This window comes from Marmota marmota, unplaced genomic scaffold, assembly GCF_001458135.2.
Source record: "Marmota marmota marmota unplaced genomic scaffold, marMar, whole genome shotgun sequence".
In the NCBI taxonomy this organism is placed as follows: Eukaryota; Metazoa; Chordata; class Mammalia; order Rodentia; family Sciuridae; genus Marmota; species Marmota marmota.
The window spans coordinates 36,325,682-36,344,330 of record NW_026000240.1 but is presented as its reverse complement, the minus strand read 5'-3'; the positions used below and the strand labels follow the sequence as shown (position 1 = coordinate 36,344,330).

The following is an 18,649-nucleotide window of genomic DNA, read 5'->3' as shown; positions in this document are numbered from 1 at the left end:
GGCCCTTGGACTCGGGGGCGGGGCACTAGCTGAGGCGAGCGGCGGCGCGCGGGCGGTTGGTCCTGCTAAGGCTTCAATTTAACTGTGTTGGGATCAGCGCCCTCGGACGCTTGGGGCCCAAAGAAGATATGGCTGGGACACCCGGGCCAGGCAGCAGGAGGCGGAGCGGGCCCCTGGCACCTCGCCCTGGCCCACCGCCCGGCACCGGATACCCTCCGAGCAAGCGAGCTCGGGGCTTCCCGGTGGCCGCCTCCCCGGATCCCGAAGACCCCTTCGGTGCGCAGGGGGAATTCACCGCCGATGACCTGGAGGAGCTCGACATCCTCGCGTCACAGGCCCTGAGCCAATGCCCGGCCGCCGTTCTGGAAGTATCCAGTGAGTGCTCCTGAGGGTCTTTTCCCCGGCGGGTGGCGCAGACCTCGCCTGACCGCTTGAGGGCTGTGGCTTCAGGATCCTGAAGCGAGTGCTGCCCCTGTGTCTAGCACTGATACTGCCTTTTCTACTTTTTAAACCCTGATTTAAGCAGGGGTTGTGTTCCAAAAACACTGTGATTGGGGCGGGGGCAAAATATCAAACAGCCGATATGAAGCGTGGACAGCTAGATTAACATTTATTTTCTAAAGTTTAGGCCATGTGGTTCTTGGTTCTAAGCAGAGATCCTTAGAACACAACTACCACCACTGTCAGAACCATCACAACCCAAGTGACAGAGTTTAAATTTTATGAAGCCACTGTTCCTTCTGGCGGTATGAGTAGAGGAGCGGCCTGGCAGAGGCACGACATGAAAGATTTATTATTTTGTACAACCAATATTCAGCACTAGGTGCCCAATGGTTAGGAATTACAGCAGACCTAGCAATGAACACAGGTTAAAAATTCCTTCCTCCATGGATGCATTAGGGTTTTCTAGAGGAATAGAATCAACAGAAAGTATAATTATAAAAAGGGGATTTATCAGGTTGGCTTACTCAACCAGAAGTTGAATAGTACACAGTGGCCGCTTGCAGGCTTGGAGAGCTGGAGGGACAAGTAGCTGCACAGTCCAAGAGGCTGAAGGCCCAGAACAAGAGGGATCTACAGTGCTAGAGGGTACTAGTCAGAGATCAAAGGCTCTGGAAACTCTGGAGGATCACTGAGTGAAGAAGGGAGAGTCCTGATATCCTCAGAGGATCCCTGCAGCAATCTAGAACCTGGTCAAGAGAGGAATTGAGCTTGCATCTGTTGCTGCTTCCTTTTTCTTCCAACTTTTATTCTATCCAAGCCACCATTCTATTCAAGGGTGCTGCCCATACTTAAGGAGGGTCTCCATTTCAGTTGGCTACCTCACATGCCAATTATTCCTTGACACACCCAGAAGCTTCTTAATCATCAGCATCTCTTAATCTAATCAAGTTGACAATTCAAATTAACCATTACAATGGAGATCATATTCTAGTTGGGGAATGAGTGAAATCCTGCCAGGTTGCCAGAAAGAATGGTCTTAAGGTCAGCTAAGATCTGTACCTCACAGTTAAGACATCATTAAAAAAAAAAAAAAACAGTTATTTCCTGTAAATTCAGCCCTCGGCATCTGCAGCACAGACAAAACAGAAATTTAGAAAGTACTCACTGATGACCAACTGTTCGTGTGACAGATGACTAGAACCACTCTCCATCCAGTGGCACAAGGCAATTTCTCCCCAGTCCTGAACGCTACATCTAACTCCTTTCTAAATCTTATTATCAACTTTATCTTCTTTATTCATCTCTGGTATTCATCCTATTCACATCATTTCTACCAACTCTGATCTATGCCACCATGATACTTAACCCTAAACAGCAGTCTACTAAATTAACTCATCATTTCCAGTCTTGACTCCCTTCACACCACAGCCAGAGTCATGTTTTCAGAACTCAGTTCTGGACATGTTTCAGACAGACGCATATGTGTATCCATATTGAAAACCCTTTAATCAACGCAGGTTTGCATTGTTTTGGAGTAAACCCTATGCAGCAGCTTAAAAAGAGAGAAAGAAAACCCTTTAATAACTTCTCACTACTCCTAATATAGAGACCAATTTTTAACACTCTGCAAAGCCCAACCAACATGGTCTGACCCTTTCTCTCTTTCCTCTCTTCTCTTTAGCTTCTAACCACAACAAACCTTTCTTTTTTTTTTTTTAAAGAGAGAATTTTAATATTTATTTTTTTAGTTTTTGGCGGACACAACATCTTTGTTTGTATGTGGTGCTGAGGATCGAACACGGGCCGCACGCATGCCAGGCGAGCGCACTACCGCTTGAGCCACATCCCCAGCCCACAACAAACCTTTCTTACTTTCTTGAATTTTCCCTGCTTCCTTACAATATAGGAACTGCACATGCTTTTTCTTGTATTTAATTGTCCTTTCCACCCATTCCCCATCTCCATTCATCTGTTTAATTCTTGCTTGTCCTTCAGCTCTCAGCTCAGTAAGGTCTTCCTTAGGGAAGCATTCTAGACATTCCATTTGAGTCAGATTCCACTATTATAAGCTTTCTTGTATTTGTCCTTAGCGGTTCTTATCATAGTTGTAATTTTACATTTATTCCTGTGTTTATTTGTTGAATGTCCTGTAATGGTAAGGATCGTTTTCATCACCATTGTATCTTTAGAGACTCTCATCATACCTGCCATATTCTAGGTGCTCGGTAAATCACAATTCTGGCCTGTAAAATCTCCGTGGTACCTTTCAACATTTAGATGAGACCCTTGAAATTCAGTGAGCTTTGGAGAGAGGGTACAGGGTCTGTTGTTTTGTAAGGATTATTTATATGTTTACATTATTTTCTTAGGTTGGAAAATATTGATGTATATTGCTTGCTAGATCTTTTCTACTTTGCTTTCAAGAGCAATTCCATTCTGCATTTTCTAGCAAAAGTGGGAAAATGTTGGGTCCAAAAATGTACACAGGAATTGTTTTTTATAGGTGTTCATAAGGTCCGCAGACTAGATGGAATGTCAAAAAATCCTTCAGGGAAAAACAGAGAAAGTGCTCCAGTTAAAGATAATTTTGAATTAGAAGTTCTTCAGACACAATACAAAGAACTTAAAGCAAAGGTAAGTGACAACTTGTGGGATTTCTTTTGTTGTTTCCTTGCTTGCTTACAGGACAGGGAATTGAACCCAGGGATGCTCTATCACTGAGCTCATCATACAGTAGCACATGCCTGTAACCCTAGCAACTTAGGTGCCTGAGACAGGAATATCACAGGTTCAAGGCCAGCCTGGAAAACCTAGGAAGATCCTGACTCAAAAAATAAAAAGGGCTGGGGATGTACCTTAGTGGTAGAGTACCCCTGGGTTCAATCCCCGGTACCAAAAAAAAAAAAAAAAAATAGTGGGATTTGGTTTGGTTTGGTTTGGTTTGGTTTGGTACCAGGGTTTAAACCCAGGGCCACTTAACAACTGAGCCAAATCCCCAGCCCTTTTTTGAATTTTTACTTTGAGACAGGGTCTCGCTGAGTTGCTTAGGGCCTAACCAAGTTGCTGAGGCTGGCTTTGAACTCACAATCATCCTGCCTCAGCCTCCCAAGCTGCTGGGATTATAGGCATGTGCCACCACAACCGGCTAAAATGAAATTTTAAAACAGCCAGATATGGCACACACCTATAAGCCCGGCTACTTGGAAGACAGAGGCAAGAGGATCAAAATTTCCAGGCCACCATAGACAACTTGGTGTTGCCCTGTCTCAAAATAAAATTTAAGGCTAGAAATATAACTTTGTAGAGCACTTGCCTGGCATGTGGAAGGCCCTGGTTTCAGTCTCCAGTTCAACAGCAACAAAAAAAAAGGTTTTAAAACAAGCATCTAGATTTGTCCCCATAAAATGAAAGATGGTTGAGGAAAGAAAGCCAGAAAATTTAGACTAAAAGACACTAAATAGATTTCCAACAGCAAGGCAAGGGAATGGAAAAAAAATATATAAAACTATACACCAGATCCAAAAAGAGATATACACTGTGAGAGCACTGAGATGAATTTATAGTATATATTTTCTCACAAAACTGCTAACAAAATAGCAACATCATAAAGGTTGCTATTTTGTTAGCAGTTTTGTGAGAAAACAAGAAAGACATCTTTCATGTGACCATCTGTAGGTCCTAAGAGAACTAGAAACATAATGTGGCATTTTAGTTGTGGGACATTTGTGACAAAGGTTGTTAAATGCCTGTTAAAGCCCAAAGATTCTGCATGTGTTAGTGACAAGTATGTCTTTAAGCTATTCTTTTTTTTTAATATATTTAGTTTTTAGTTGCAGTTGGACACAATACCTTTATTTTATTTATATTTATGTGGGTGCTAAGGATCGAACCCAGGTTCTCGAATGTGCTAGGCAAGCACTCTACTGCTGAGCCACAACCTCAGCCCCTAAGCTATTCTTGCTAAATATCTGCTATTAATCTGGTATTTACAGCTGAAGGCAATGGAAGAAGAAGTCCTCATTAAAAATGGGGAAATTAAAATTTTGCGGGACTCACTGCATCAAACGGAATTCATTCTAGAAGAACAGAGAAGATCACATTTCATTCTTGAGCAAGAGAAAACCCAAGCACTCAGTGACAAAGAAAAGGAGTTCTCCAAAAAGGTGACTTAGAGCATTTGTTTTGCATGTTATGGACACAGCAGCTTTGCTGCTCTTGAGTTCCTTTAAAAGCAATGATCAGTGTTGCCTATAAATCTTCCAAGGAGGCTTCAACAGTTTCTTTTATGCTTGTTTTCATTTTTACTTTGTTTTTATTGGTCCATTATAATTATACATAATGGTGAGATTCATTGTTACATATTCACACATGCACGTGACATAAATTTGGTCAGTTTCATTCCCTAGTATCTCCCCTTTCCCTCTTCTCTTCCTTCCCTCCTAAACCTCTCCTCTACTCTTCTGATCTCCCTTTTATTATCATGAAATCCCCTATCTCACCTTTTTTTTTTTTTTTTTTTTCCTTTTTTCTCTCTAATTTTTACATATGAGAGAAGACACAGCAAGACTTGCTGAGTCTGGCTTATTTCACTTGTCATAATTCTCTCAAGTTCCATTCATTTTCCTGCAAATGACATAATTTTGCTCATTTTTATGGCTGAATGAAACTCCATTGTATATATGTACCACATTTCTTTTTCCATTTATCAGTTGACTAACACCTAAGCTGATTCCATAATTTGACTATTGTGAATTGTGCTGCTATAAACCTGAGCATGAATGTATTGCTATAATATGATGACTTTAATGTTTTTGGATAAATACCAAGGTATGTCTAGGTCACATGGTTCCATTTCTGGTCTTTTTTTTTTTTTTTAAGAGAGAGAGAGAGAATTTTGTTTAATATTTATTTTTTTAGTTTTTGGAGGACACAACATCTTTGTTTGTATGTGGTGCTGAGGATCGAACCCGGGCCGCACACATGCTAGGCGAGCGCGCTACCGCTTGAGCCACATCCCCAGCCCAAAGATTTTTTAAAATTTATTTTTTACTTGTAATTGGACACAGTACCTTTATTTTATTTGTTAATTTTTATGTGGTGCTGAGGATCGAACCCAGGGCCTTGCTCATGCTAGATGAGCACTCTACCACTGAGCCACAACCTCAGCCCCTTCATTTTATTGTTTAGTTTTTGGTGGACACAACATCTTTGTTTGTATGTGGTGCTGAGGATCGAACCCGGGCCGCATTCATGCCAGGTGAGCACGATACCGCTTGAGCCACATCCCCAGACCTCCACATGGGCTTTCCATAGTGATTGTATTAATTTACAATCCCACCAACAGTTTGTAAATGCTTCTTTTCCCCACATCCTCACCAGCATTTATTATTTGTGTTCTTGGTGATTGCCGTTCCAACAGGAGTGAGATAAAATCTCAGCATAATTTTAATTTGCATTTTCTTGATTGCTAAAGATGTTGAACATTTTTTAAATTTTTTCTGGTACTGGGAATTGAACACGGGGGCACTTAACCACTGAGCCACATCCCTAGCCCTTTTTATTTTTTATTTAGAGACAGGGTCTTGCTAAGCTACTTAGGGCCTAAGTTGCTGAAGCTAGCTTTGAACTTGTGATCCTGCTATCTCAGTCTCCTGAATCACTGGGATTATAGGCATATACCACCACACCCAGCTAAACATTTTTTCATATAATTGTTGGCCTCTTGTATTTCTTCTTTCAAGAAATATCTGTTTAGTTATTTGTTTTTCTTAAATACTTTCTGCTTTTAGCAAATTGCCATTCACTTTTCTTCTAGAGTCTGCTTATGGGTTGAAAAAGAACTTGAGTTTGCTGTGGTAGCCAGGAATAAATCACTAGCTTAGAATTTCTAGAAACATGCTTAATTAAGGGTTCTTTGTAATCAGAAACTCAGTTGATATAGCTTAGTCCAAAAGGAAATGTATTGGACTCCATAACTAAGTTTTGGAAGACAGGGGTGTACTGGGGCCTCAAATGACTTAAACCTTACCAGGACAGTCAGGGAAATGCAAATAAAAAGTGTGCTGAGATTTCATCTCACTTCTGTTTTTATTCTCTATGCTGTAGACAGGTTCCATCCTTATGATAGAAGGTTTGTTCTCCAGTAGCTCCTGAGCTCCTACTCCTATTTCATAACTCTACAGCACAGTTCAGACTTGAGCTTCCTCATCTCAAGTGTTAAAATTCTGAGAAAGGCTCCGATTTGTCTAACTTGAGTTGGGTGTCTATCCCTGGACCAGTTGCCATACCAAAGTGATTACAGCTCCCATTCAAATCACATGGTCTAAGATAGGGAAATGATTGTATCTCAGGGAAAGGGAGATGCTGTTCTGGAAAGAAAAACAAAATAGTAGGTAACCAGTATATACCACCACTTTCTTTCATCACTTCCCAGTGCTTTAGCCTAAAGGACATGGGGTCTTATTCTGCCATTACTTCATTCAGCAAACTTTAAATACACACATGTGCCCAGCACAGTAGTTGAGTTTTAATGTAAATGAGAAGAGCAAGGAATTTGCAGTCAGCCAAACTAGAATTTGAATCCAGGCATCATCACATACAAGTGATGACCTCAAGGTAATGACCTAAGCTTCATGACTCATTTATCTGTTTCAGAAAATAACCAGAAAGGGTAATTTTTTTAAATATTTATTTTTATTTATTTTTTAGTTGTAGTTGTCAATACCTTTCTTTCTTTCTTTCTTTCTTTCTTTCTTTCTTTCTTTCTTTCTGTGGTGCTGAGGATCGAACCCAGGGCCTACCACGTGCCAGGCGAGCGATCTACTGCTGAGCCACAACCCAGCCCCAGAAAGGGTATTAAGAGATTCAAACATTTCTGCACTTACTGTTACTGATGCTGTGTCTGGTACAATGTGTATGTGGAGAATACTGTTTGGCTACAGGCCTGGAGGCAGATCATCTGGTGTCTCCCCCACCACCACCCCACCCCCTGCCTCTCTTTTTCTTTCCTCTGTATATGTATGTATGTGTGTATAGGTCCTCTTTTGTGAAGAATTCAGTGGTGGTTTGGATCAGGCTGAATGGTTTGAGGTATCACAGCGTAAATACACACACACACACACATATGCATACAGGATTTAGGTAAAACTTCCAGATACTCTGCTAAGACTTTCATGAAGACCTGGAATTGTGACCACTATATTGATGAAAATATAACAGTCAGGTATGGTGTCACACACCTATAATCCCAGCTGTTTGTGAGGCTGAAGCAGCAGGATAGTGAGATTAAGGCCAGCTTGGGCAACATAGCAAGACTCTATCAAATAAAGAAATATGTTACCGCTAAGATATGGCATCCTCTCAAGTTCTGTGCTGGGTATTTTATATTCATTGTTCTTGATCCTCCCAAGTATGAAGAAGACAGTATTTATGTTACAGATTCAGCCAGGTTAAGTAAATGGTGGGACCAGATTTAAACCCTCACAAACTTTCTTCACAATAGTTAAAAGTATCGTGCTGTCTTTTAGGAAGAAGGCTAATGTTTGATATTTTAGGACATTTGTATCATAGCAAACTTTCATATGTATTTTTCATTGTATTTCTTTTTCTAGCTTAGGATTTTGAAACCCAGAGATATTTTTGTGAATGTGGTGGTGCCATTGCAAGTATATTTCCTTTGTCTTTCAGCTCCAATCATTGCAGTCTGAACTCCAGTTTAAAGATGCAGAAATGAATGAATTAAGGACAAGGCTTCAGAGCAGTGAACGAGCAAATAAACTTGCTGTTTCTTCTGTTTCCCATGCCAGGTAAGGATAGTGCTGGAGAAATTATTAAGTTTTGCATTATTTAGTAAAAAGTCTACAGAACTCTCTCAGACTGGTCCTAAATAAAGGCCATTGAGATCCTGCCACCTGGTCAGAGGTCCTCTTTTGTAAAGAATTCAAAGATGGTTTGGATCAGGCTGAATGGTTTCAGGTATCACAGCATAAAGGCCCACCATCTGGAAATACTTTCTCTGAATCATACATTATAAACACAATACCTGAGACTAGAAAAATAATTAGCAAATTTGTGGGATGGGCCAGTCTTCATTTCAATATAATTTATTTATTTAACATAACAGGTTTTGCCCAAGCATGAGTATATTTCAATCCTAGTTCTTTAGAATATTTCTGCTGATTTGCTTCCTTGGAACCTTTGTCTATCAGCCCCCTCCTTTGCTGAGCAGATGTGCTCAGCTTAATTGTATCCTGCCCTTTGCCTGGCAAAGCAGTCTGGCACTGTCAGTATCAGTCTTGAAACTTAACAGTGTCAGTCACAGTAACTTTTTCTGGTATTAAATATTCTGCCTTTGCTCATAATAGGCATGGAATATAATTGAACTTCTTGCCTTATATAAATTCAGGTGAGACAAGAGAGCTGACAACAGGAAAACCCAGCTAACAACAGGAAAACCTCAGATCAGAGGGCTAAGACTGCTTCTCTGATATGAAGATGTTGGCTCTGAACACCTTGCTCAGTTTTCAACACATTTTCTAATAGTCCCTATTAAAAATTAGCTTCTTTGCTGGGCATGGTGGCACAGGCCTGTAATCCCAGCAGCTTGTCAGGCTGAGGCAGGAGGATGTCAGGTTTAAAGCCAGCCTCAGCAACTTAGCAAAACTGTAAGCAACCTGATGAGACTCTGTCTCAAAATAAAAAAGGGCTAAGGATGTGGCTCAGTGATTGAGCACCCCTTGGATCCAGTCCGTGGTGTCCAAAAAAAAAAAGGTGGGGGGGTGGGGGCTGGGATTGTGGCTCAGCGGTAGAGTGCTCGCCTAGCACATGTGAGGCCCTGGGTTCAATCCTCAGCACCACATAAAAATAAAATAAAGATATTGTGTCCAACTACAACTAAAAAATAAATTTTTAAAAAAATAGGTTGTTTCATGTTGAAAAGTTTCAGTGGAATTGGAAATGGTAAAGGAATCATGACCAATATTTTTGGGTGATTAGGAGAATATGAAAATAAATGAAATACTTTTTCAGTAATTTAGATCAAAATAACCAAATGAACATTTTATACTGTGTTTCTGGACAAAGAATGACACATAAATAACAGATGCAGTCTGGTCAAACACCTAGACATGAAAAGTTTAAATTTTGTTGAAAGTTTTCTAACCAGGTATTTTAAGTGATTTTAGTAGATCATTTCTTTGCTTTCACAGTTAACTTTTTCCAGTCCTAGGAAAAGCCCTTCTGTGGTTATAAAGCCAGAAGCATATTCTCCACAGTTTGGAAAAACATCTTTCCCTACAAAGGAGTCTTTTAATGCTAACATGTCCCTTCCCCACCCTTGCCAGACAGAGCCAGGATACAAGTCTCTTGTGGGCAGAGAGGGTAAGTCAGTCTATTAGTCATCTATTATGGTTTAATTGACTACCCAACCTTAAACAACAATTATTTATTTTCTCCTGATTTCTGTGGGTTATAATTCAGGTGGGATATAATGAGGATGGCTTAGCTCTATAGGGACTAGAATCACTGAAACCTTCTCGAGGTGGCTCTTTCACATAATCTGACAACATAATCCCTTTCCATAGGGCTACTGGGTGGCCTCATAACATGATAGATGGCTTCCTCTAGAGCCAGCAAACTCAGAGAGATCCAGCAAAAAGCTTTTCTTTTTATGGCCTAGTCTCAGAAGTCACATATTATCACTTTTGCCACATTCTCTGTCAAAAGCAAGTTAATGAGGATCTGGCACATTCAGTGGGAAGGAAAAGAGGCTGCACTGTTTGAAGGGAGGTGTGTCAAAGAATTTGTAGGCACATTGATTGTTTGTCTGTCTTGGTCATCATCACTCCCGTACTGGTGATTGAACCCAGGGGCACTCTACCAGCCCTTTTTTATTTTCCATTTGGAGACAGGGTCTCCTATGTCACCTAGGCTGGTCTCAAACTTGAATCCTTCTGTCTCAGCCTCCCAAGCAGCTAGGATTACTGGTATGTGCCACTGCACCTGGCTCTTGTTTATTTTTGTCTGTTTGTTTCTTCATCTGCTGTGCACTCTACCATTAAACTGAGCTACATCCTCAGCCGCTGTGACCATCTTTTGAAACCATCACAGTCATTTTACATGGACCATACCAGAAACATAGCTAGATTGCAGGGACCTGTGTTCCTTTTATAGTCCAGCCATGAGTTGTATAGCCACTCTAGACAGGGAATGCTGCCACTGTCTAGAGAAAGATCATCTACATTAATAGTTTTCACTCTGAGATTCTGCCATGCTAGATGATTGTATAATTCAGCCTTTTCAAATCACTGACCATCACATCACTCCTGAGAAACTGCAGACCACTCATATTTTTGGTGTCTAGCAACTAATAGGGTACTGCAGGATAGTATTACAAGCAGACAGTAGAGCCTAATAGTCTGGATATAGATCCCATCCACATTGCTTACTGGCTTAGCTGATGTGGGCAAGTGCCTTAACCTCTGTGTCTCAACTTTCCTATATCTAAATAGTGAATGATAACACCTCCTGGTAGGATTGCTTTGAGAAGCAAAGGAGCTAATATGTTTAAAACTCTTAGAGCAGTGTCTGACCCTTACTTAGCCCTGTATAAATGTTAGTGGTTACTGTTTTCACCTTATTATTTCATTTTGAAGTAAGGCAAACAGCTTGATTTTCTTTTGTGAATTCCTGTTTTGCATGAGAAAGGCAAAAGATGCGAGGGATCTTGAGCTGCTTTGAGTCTTTCTTTATCCAAGGTTAAAGAAGTAGAACAACCTGATTGTGTTTGAAATTCATTGCATGTCAGAGTTGCAGATAATGCCTGTGCTTTTGTGCTCAACTTTTGATTCTCATTTTTTCTAGTTTCAGATAATAAGACCCACAGCCTGAGAGGTAATCCCAAAATGCAAGAAGAGGTACAGAAAAGTTTTGCTGATAACTGGATGCAAAAGTCAAAGACTCAAGGTACCAAAAATTCCTGCTTTTCCTGCAGGGACTTACATGACTCTTATCGTCTTCTGTCACACACAGTATAATTGCCTGTAAACTGTCTGGCTCTCTGAGAATCCATGCCCCAGGCAGACCTGCAGAGTTCAGGCAAGTAGGAGACTATGACTTTATAAAATGGAAAGGGCAACTAGGCACAGTGGTGCACATCTTTTATCTCTACAACTCCAAAAAGGACTGAGGATGTAGCTCAATGGTAGAGCACCACTGGGGTTCAATCCCTAGAACCACAAAATGAATTAATTAATTGAAAAAAAAAGAAAGGAAAGGGCAAGCTTGGTGCAGTGGTGCATACCTGTTGTCCTAGCTACTTGTAAACAGAGGCAGGATGATTTCTTGAGCCCAGGAGTTTAACCTGAGCAGCACAGCAAGACTTCATCTCTAAAAAGAAAAGGGCAAAGAAGCCAAATACAGTGGTACACACCTGTAATCCCAACAGCTCAGGAGACTGAGACAGGAGGATTGCAAGTTCAAAGCTAGCATCAGCAAAAGCGAGGCTCTAAGCATCTCATTGAGACCCTGTCTCTAAATAAAATACAAAATAGGGCTGGGAATGTGGCAGTGGTCAAAGGCCCCTGAATTCAATCCCTGGTACACACACAAAAATAAAGGGGTTGGGGGGGCAAAGAGCAGGTACATCCCAGAGCCTTCTGCATCTTACAGAGCTTTGTGTCAGCTTAGAAGACACTTGGCATCCAAAGAGTTCTCATCTTTTCCTTCTGAAGCCATAGAAAAGGTCTCACATGTCAGAACCTTCTAGGTTATCTTGTTTTCTCCTACAGGTTCCATTTTGATAAATCTGCTCCTGAAGCAGCCTTTGATCCCAGGGTCATCCCTAAGTCTTTGTCACCTCCTAAGCAGTTATTCTGAAACTCCTACTAGCACCCTCTTGCAGCCACCAGGGTTTGGCAGGTAAGCATGATACTCCTAAAAAACTTGTCTCTAGGAAGTCAGTCCCTTTCTGGCCCTGGCCAGCATTGGGAGATCTGTGGGATGTGCAGAGAGACTGGAGAATTTGGCAGGCAGGCTATTTGAGGCCCTTGACCTTATCTATTTTGTTTTGTTTGTTGCCAGTACCTTGACTGGGATTTCAGGCCTCAGAGCTACAAATTCTCGAAGTGGATCGTTTTGCCCCTTGGCCCTGAGAGAAGCACAGAATCTGGCATTCACAGGACTGAATCTGATTGCCAGGAATCAAGGCTTATGTGATGGAGACACAGAAGGAGATAAAATGGCCTTCCCACTCTGCCAGCTTCCTGGAGCCGTGCACCTTCTCCCCCTTATCCAGTTCTTCATTGGCTTGTATTGCCAGGCTCTGCAGGATTTGGCAGCTGCTAAGAGGAGTGGAGCACCTGGGGACTCTCCAACACATACCTCCTGCTTGAGCTCTGGGGTAGAGGCCAACCCTGATGACTCAGTTAGCAACTTGGAAGGTTTCTCTGCAGCTTCACTTAGCATTCTTCAGCACCTGGTATGCCACAGCAGAGCAGTTGTCTGCCTCTTACTATCAGGAGTTGAGGCAGACTCTGCTGCTTGGGAAGGAAATGAGAGCCTGGTTCACAGACAGAGTTGTGGAGATACAATCTCAGTCCCCAAGGAAGTTGCGGACGACCAAGGACTGCATCCACTATTGAAGATGCTACTTCACTTATTGGCTTTCTCTTCTGCAGCAACAGGTCACTTTCACATCAGTGTCCCAAGCCAGTGCCTCAAAGTTTTGGTGAAATTAGCTGAAAACTCTTCCTCTGATTTGTTGCCCAGGTATAAAGCAGCATGGGAGGCATGATTTTATGTGTCTTCTCTGACCTCTTGGCCCTTGTACATTGCTTACATCTTCACTTATCCCACTACTCAGCTCTGCTTGGTGCAGATAGTTCTGAGGTGTTAAGAAGTGGGATCACGTGTCAGATAACCAAATAAGTGGGGTTTGTGTGGTTTAATTCTAGACTGCAGGTAAGCAAAAGACACATGTGATAAGGAAGCTGTTAGCCACTGTGGAAGAGTATCCTGTCCCAGGACAAAGGCTAAACCAAGAGGCCCTGAACCTGAGATAATGGAACAGGTGAAGCCTATGTGGCACAACATGTTTAAGTTTGTTGAATTTCCCTAAGGAAGCAGAGGGTATGGGGAAGGTCTGCAGCCACAAGCTGACCTTGCTGAGTATCTGCCTCTCATCATTGTTTCTACCTCTAACTTGAGTTACTTGTTGCTTGCCTCTCATAGGCTGTGTTAGAATTGGAAGTATAATGAACCTAGCTTACAGTGTTATCATAAATTCCTAACTTAGAGCCACACGCCCTATAATCCCAGCAGCTAGGGAGGCTGAGGTAGGACGATCATGAGTTCAAAACCAGCCTTAGCAACTTAGTGAGGCCCTAAGTAACTCAGAGAAACTCTTGTCTGTAAAGAAAATATTAAAAAAGGGCTGGGGATGTGGCTCAGTGGTTAAGTGCCACTGGATTCAATCCCTGGTACAAAAAAAAATTCCTAACTTGAGAGTCCAGAGCTGTGAGATGGGAGCAGATATAAACACCATTCAACCCACCATTGTCCAGTCTCCCTCATAGTACTCTTCCAAGATGCCAGCGCTTGTGTTGGAATGATTCCACTGACTGGACATAAACTTTAAGTTTTCTCATCTCTGAGCTCAGCATGCCTGTTCCCTAAAAACACTTCTGGATCCTAGTTTCCATGTGAATATTTTCTGGTTGATCTGATCCATTCCAAAGGTGCTGCTCAAGAGTTGGATACAACTACAGCACAATATGGGCAACACAGTAGGGGACAGAATCATTACAGAAGAGCCAATTCACAGTGACTATTTGCTTTTTCATGTATATTAAGTGAATGAATTCTAGAAACCAAGTTCATACCATTTCTCTTGGTAGATGCACCCCATTCCATTCCTGTTGAACTTGTCCCCAGGGGTATTCAAAAATAGCAATTTAATGGATAGTCAGTATAGGCCAGATACAGATGCCCTCCAATCACTGGTTCATGTGACATACATGGCCCTGCATCCTCTGCTTCACACAGAACCTGGCTCACTCTAAGCAGTCAGTAATTATTGAATAAACCCTATGGTGAGAGAGGAAAACTTGTCTGAAAAATCCCATAGGGAGTGTTCTGGGGTTGGTTCTAAACCAACTACTGTCCTGAGCCATTGCCTAACTCTCTGACACATCTCCCAATCAGTGCTTCTCTTCAGAATTCTCCATGCTTAACTAGGCCTGGTGGGGCATGCCTCTAATCCCAGTGACTTAGGAGACTGAGGCAGGAAGACCACTGAGTTCAAGGCCAGCCTCAGCAACTTAGTGAATCCCTGTCTCAAAAAATAAAAGGGACTAGGTATATAGCTCAGTGGTAAAACACCCTTGGTTCAGTCCCCAGCACTAAAAAAAAAAAATCCTCATACTTCCATGCTCAAGTTGAACCCCACTAACACACCACTCTCTTTTTGCCTCAGAGAAAACTAGGGCAGGGGGTGCTATCAGGGTTTGAACATAGTATGTGATACAGTACAAATAGCCAGGAAACTTGCCGTCTTTCCTGCTACCAATCTTTACCTACCCAGTCTTCAAAGCAGTTTGTCCCTTGTCTTTTCACTATATTGTAGTTTGGGGTTCCGAGTTAGAAGGGGTTTTTATTTTGGTGTTTTTTACTGTTTGTTTTGTTGTTTGGGCGGGGAGGTCGGTATTTGTTTTGCTGTACTGGGGATAGAACCCAGGAGTGCTTTACTACTGAACTACATCCCCAGCCCTATTTTGTATTTTATTTAAAGACAGGGTCTCACCGAGTTGCTTAGTGCCTTGCTTTTTGCTGAGGCTGGTTTTGGACTTGTGATCCTCCTGCCTCAGCCTCCTGAGCTGNATTTTTTTTTTTTTTTTTTTTTTTTTAGTTGTAGGTGGACACAATATCTTTATTTCATTTTTATGTGGTGCTGAGGTTTGAACCCAATGCCTTATGTGTGCTAGGCAAGCACTCTACCACTGAGCCACAATCCCAGCCCCAATCCCCAGATCTTTTGATTTTATATTTTGAGACAGGGCCTCACTAAGTTGCTGAGATTGACCTCAAACTTGGGATCCCCCACCTCAGCCCCCTGAGATATTGGGATTACAGGAATGCACCATTACTCCCAGCTCAGCCTTTTTTTTATTTTTGAAAGATCTCACCAAGTTGAATTTTGCAATCCTGCTGCCCAACCTCCCAAGTCACTGGGATTACATTTGTGATCTACTGCACCTAGCTCATTCCCAGTTTTAACTAGAACGGCATGACTTCTCTTGTATACAAAGGCTATACATGAAATTTCATTTTTAAAAAGTTCCCAGTTCTAGCAAGAAATAACTTGGAAACCACTGTGTTTTATACAAAGGTGAATTGTTCTTGCAGATACTTTCAGGAGCCTTAGTGACTAATTAAGGGCCACTTACAGCTGAACAATGAGAGCAGGTAACCAGGTTAAGTTCCAGTTTCCCACAAAGTTCCAGGGTCCCTGGCAACTAAAGAAAATGCAACTTTTTCCATGCTTACAGGACATGCCATAAAATGAGTTCACCCAAATAGTGACATACTGAGGGATATTCTTGATCTTCATGCTAAGAGATTATATAGTCTAACCCACAGAGTGTTTTAGATGGTGGCTCCCCAATCACCAGGCCAGTTCCCCGTTATGCTCTTGCAGGCTGGACGATTGAGCAAATAGCAGCAGTTGCCTTGAGACTTGGTTCTTTGGTCCCTTGGTCATAGCTATCCCTTTCCCCCTAAGACCTGGGAGAAAGTATACCCAGAGCCTCTTACCCATGCACACCCCACAGTGACAGCAGAGGTGACCAGTGTTTACTGAAGAGAAAATGGTCTTCCTTGCTCTGTGAGTGGCCTTATAACATCCAGCCATAGCCAGGTCCATTTTTTGTCACTTCTAGAGTCCTGGTGAGTCCTGTGGTGGTAAGCAAGAATTTACCAAGTTATGCCCTGCATCCCTATTTGGGAGCACAGGCAGGGAAGAGACCAGGAGCTTGTAGAGGCCAGGCATCCCAGGTCCAGGGAATCCTCTCCCATTTACTGGGTGTTGCTGTGCAAGGTGAGGGCTGTCATCTCTGAGCCATAGTAGTCTTCAGTAAAGGTTAGTGTCCACTCGTTCACATGAGACAGCTTCATAGTAAGTAGTCAGTGTGAGAGGCAGCAGCATTTGAACCAATCTCCTTTTAAGGAGTGTCACATTTCTTTGGGCCCATCTTTCAGGTTCCAGTGTGTGTTGCCAGTGCTGCCACGGTGCCTCAGCCCAGAGACACCCCTGCCTTGTGTGCTGCTGGCTGTCCAGCTGCTCTCCCTCCTAGTGGACCATGATAGCCTTGCACCTCAACTCTGTTCCCACTCCGGTAAAGGTGGGCCTGCACTCTTACAGACGGAGGGAGGGGTTGGGGCAGGGACAGGGGCCTCCTGAGGGCTTCTGCAGAAAGGGGACCCTGAGTGAGATAGGGGTATCCTTTTCAGAAAGCTGCCTCCTCCTGCTGCTGTACATGTACATCACATCAAGGCCTGATAAGGTGGCTTCAGAGACACAGTGGCTTCAGCTGGAACAAGAGGTAAAACAGGGAACCTTATGGAGATTGCTCATCGCCCCATCTTAAAAGACCACAAATTCTCCCCTCCTCTCTGGAGAGAAAGGGGACTGTAATTCTTTTTGGTAACAAGAGTTTTTATCAAGCAGCTTGCAGCTTATCAAGCAACTCATTTAGGGACTCCCCACACAGATGCAATACAGGTCGTAATGGGACTCAGCTGAGTTGCGTGATAATTGATGCTATCCTGGCTTTGGGGCCTGGTGGCTGGAAATGAGTCTGGAGGCAGGCGGGTTATTGGTGAAATTGAGGTGCCAGTCCTGAGTCTAGCCTGGAAACCCCATACCACTGCTTCTAAGACCCCATTTGTACAGACAAGCAGTTGCCAAAGCAGCTAGAGCTCTTGTAGGAGATGCCTGAAAGAGCCCTTGCACAGTGACAAGGGTCTTATTCTGACAGGATAAAATAGAATCTTTTTTTATTCCAGGCAGTGTGGCTCCTGGCCAAACTGGGTGTGTATAGCCCTCCCCCCACAGTCACTGGCTCTGACTGTCAATGCAATGTAGAGGTGAGTATCCAGTGCCAACAACATGGCAGCTCTGTTTGTGGATAAAGGAACCTTGCACAAGTCCCAATTAGAGCCCTGCTCCCCTGGGGCAGCTAGGCTGAACAGAGTGTTAGGGCACAGAAAGGTTGGAAACCTCAGTCTGCACACTTTCTCACTCCAGGTGGTTAGAGTTCTCACAGTGATGCTGCACAGACAGTGGCTGACCATGCAAAGGGCAGGGGGGCTCCCAAAGACTGACCAGCAGAAGCGGACAGTGCGGTGTCTGCGAGACACAGTGTTGCTCCTGCACAGTCTGTCCCAGAAGGACAAGCTCTTTACTGTGCACTGTGTGGAAGTCCTGCATCAGTATGACCAGGTTATGCCAGGGGTCAGCATGCTGATTCGAGGGCTTCCTGACGTGACCGACTGTGAAGGTGAGCCAATAAGCCCACGCACGTGTGGGTTCTCCCTGATCCTTGTGAGCAAGTCAGATTCCTATTCTGAGGACCTCCTGCCCTGCATGCTGTGGTTCTTCTGAAAATATTGGGCTGCCCTTTGCCCATATTTGTTGAGTTGACCTGGCAGAGCCACGGTTTTTCCAGAATATCCTGATCTGAATTGCCTTTGTTATCACTTTGCTCATAATAGCTGAGGGAGCAAGGCCTGGGCATGGAAGGGACTGGTTAGTTCCTGCAGGTGCTGGGGGAGGACAGGTGGGACTTCCCCCAGGTCCTAGCACCTTCAGGCCTTCACCATTGAACCCTCCCTCTTCCTTTTGGCTCAGAGGCAGCCCTGGATGACCTCTGTGCCACGGAGACAGACATGGAGGACCCTGAAATGGACTGTGGCTGAGGCCCTGAGCATCCTGCCACAAGGGGGCACCAGCACTGCTGCTTTCCTCACACACCACATCCTCTGATTAAAAGCAATGACCGGCAGTTGCCGAGAATGTGAGAATGCGTTGTTTCTCTGATCTCTTTGGCTGAGTGGGAGGGAAGGAACTGGACGGGGACCCAGGAAGACTTAACGCCTCCCCCACCATCTCCCTGGCTGGAACTGAGACGGTCCCCATGGTAACTAATCTGCC

The 18,649-nt window shown here is 43.2% G+C and overlaps 1 protein-coding gene across 2 annotated transcripts; it reads left to right on the top strand.

Moving 5' to 3' along the window:
• LOC107143519 (ATR interacting protein) lies at window positions 1–18,516 on the top strand. 2 transcript variants are annotated; one of them, XM_015487269.2, is made up of 13 exons: window positions 1–375; window positions 2,948–3,078; window positions 4,437–4,607; window positions 8,131–8,249; window positions 9,665–9,822; window positions 11,305–11,406; window positions 12,231–12,360; window positions 12,523–13,209; window positions 16,696–16,832; window positions 16,948–17,039; window positions 17,503–17,583; window positions 17,744–17,996; window positions 18,347–18,516. In XM_015487269.2, exons 1-13 carry the CDS (start codon window positions 129–131, stop codon window positions 18,412–18,414), a joined length of 2,376 nt encoding a protein of 791 aa, XP_015342755.1. In that variant the 5' UTR covers window positions 1–128; the 3' UTR covers window positions 18,415–18,516. The 2 variants fall into 2 exon arrangements, with proteins under 2 accessions (XP_015342755.1, XP_015342753.1); XM_015487267.2 differs by having other exon boundaries at window positions 16,696–16,838.
• Window positions 18,517–18,649: the final 133 nt, after the last annotated feature.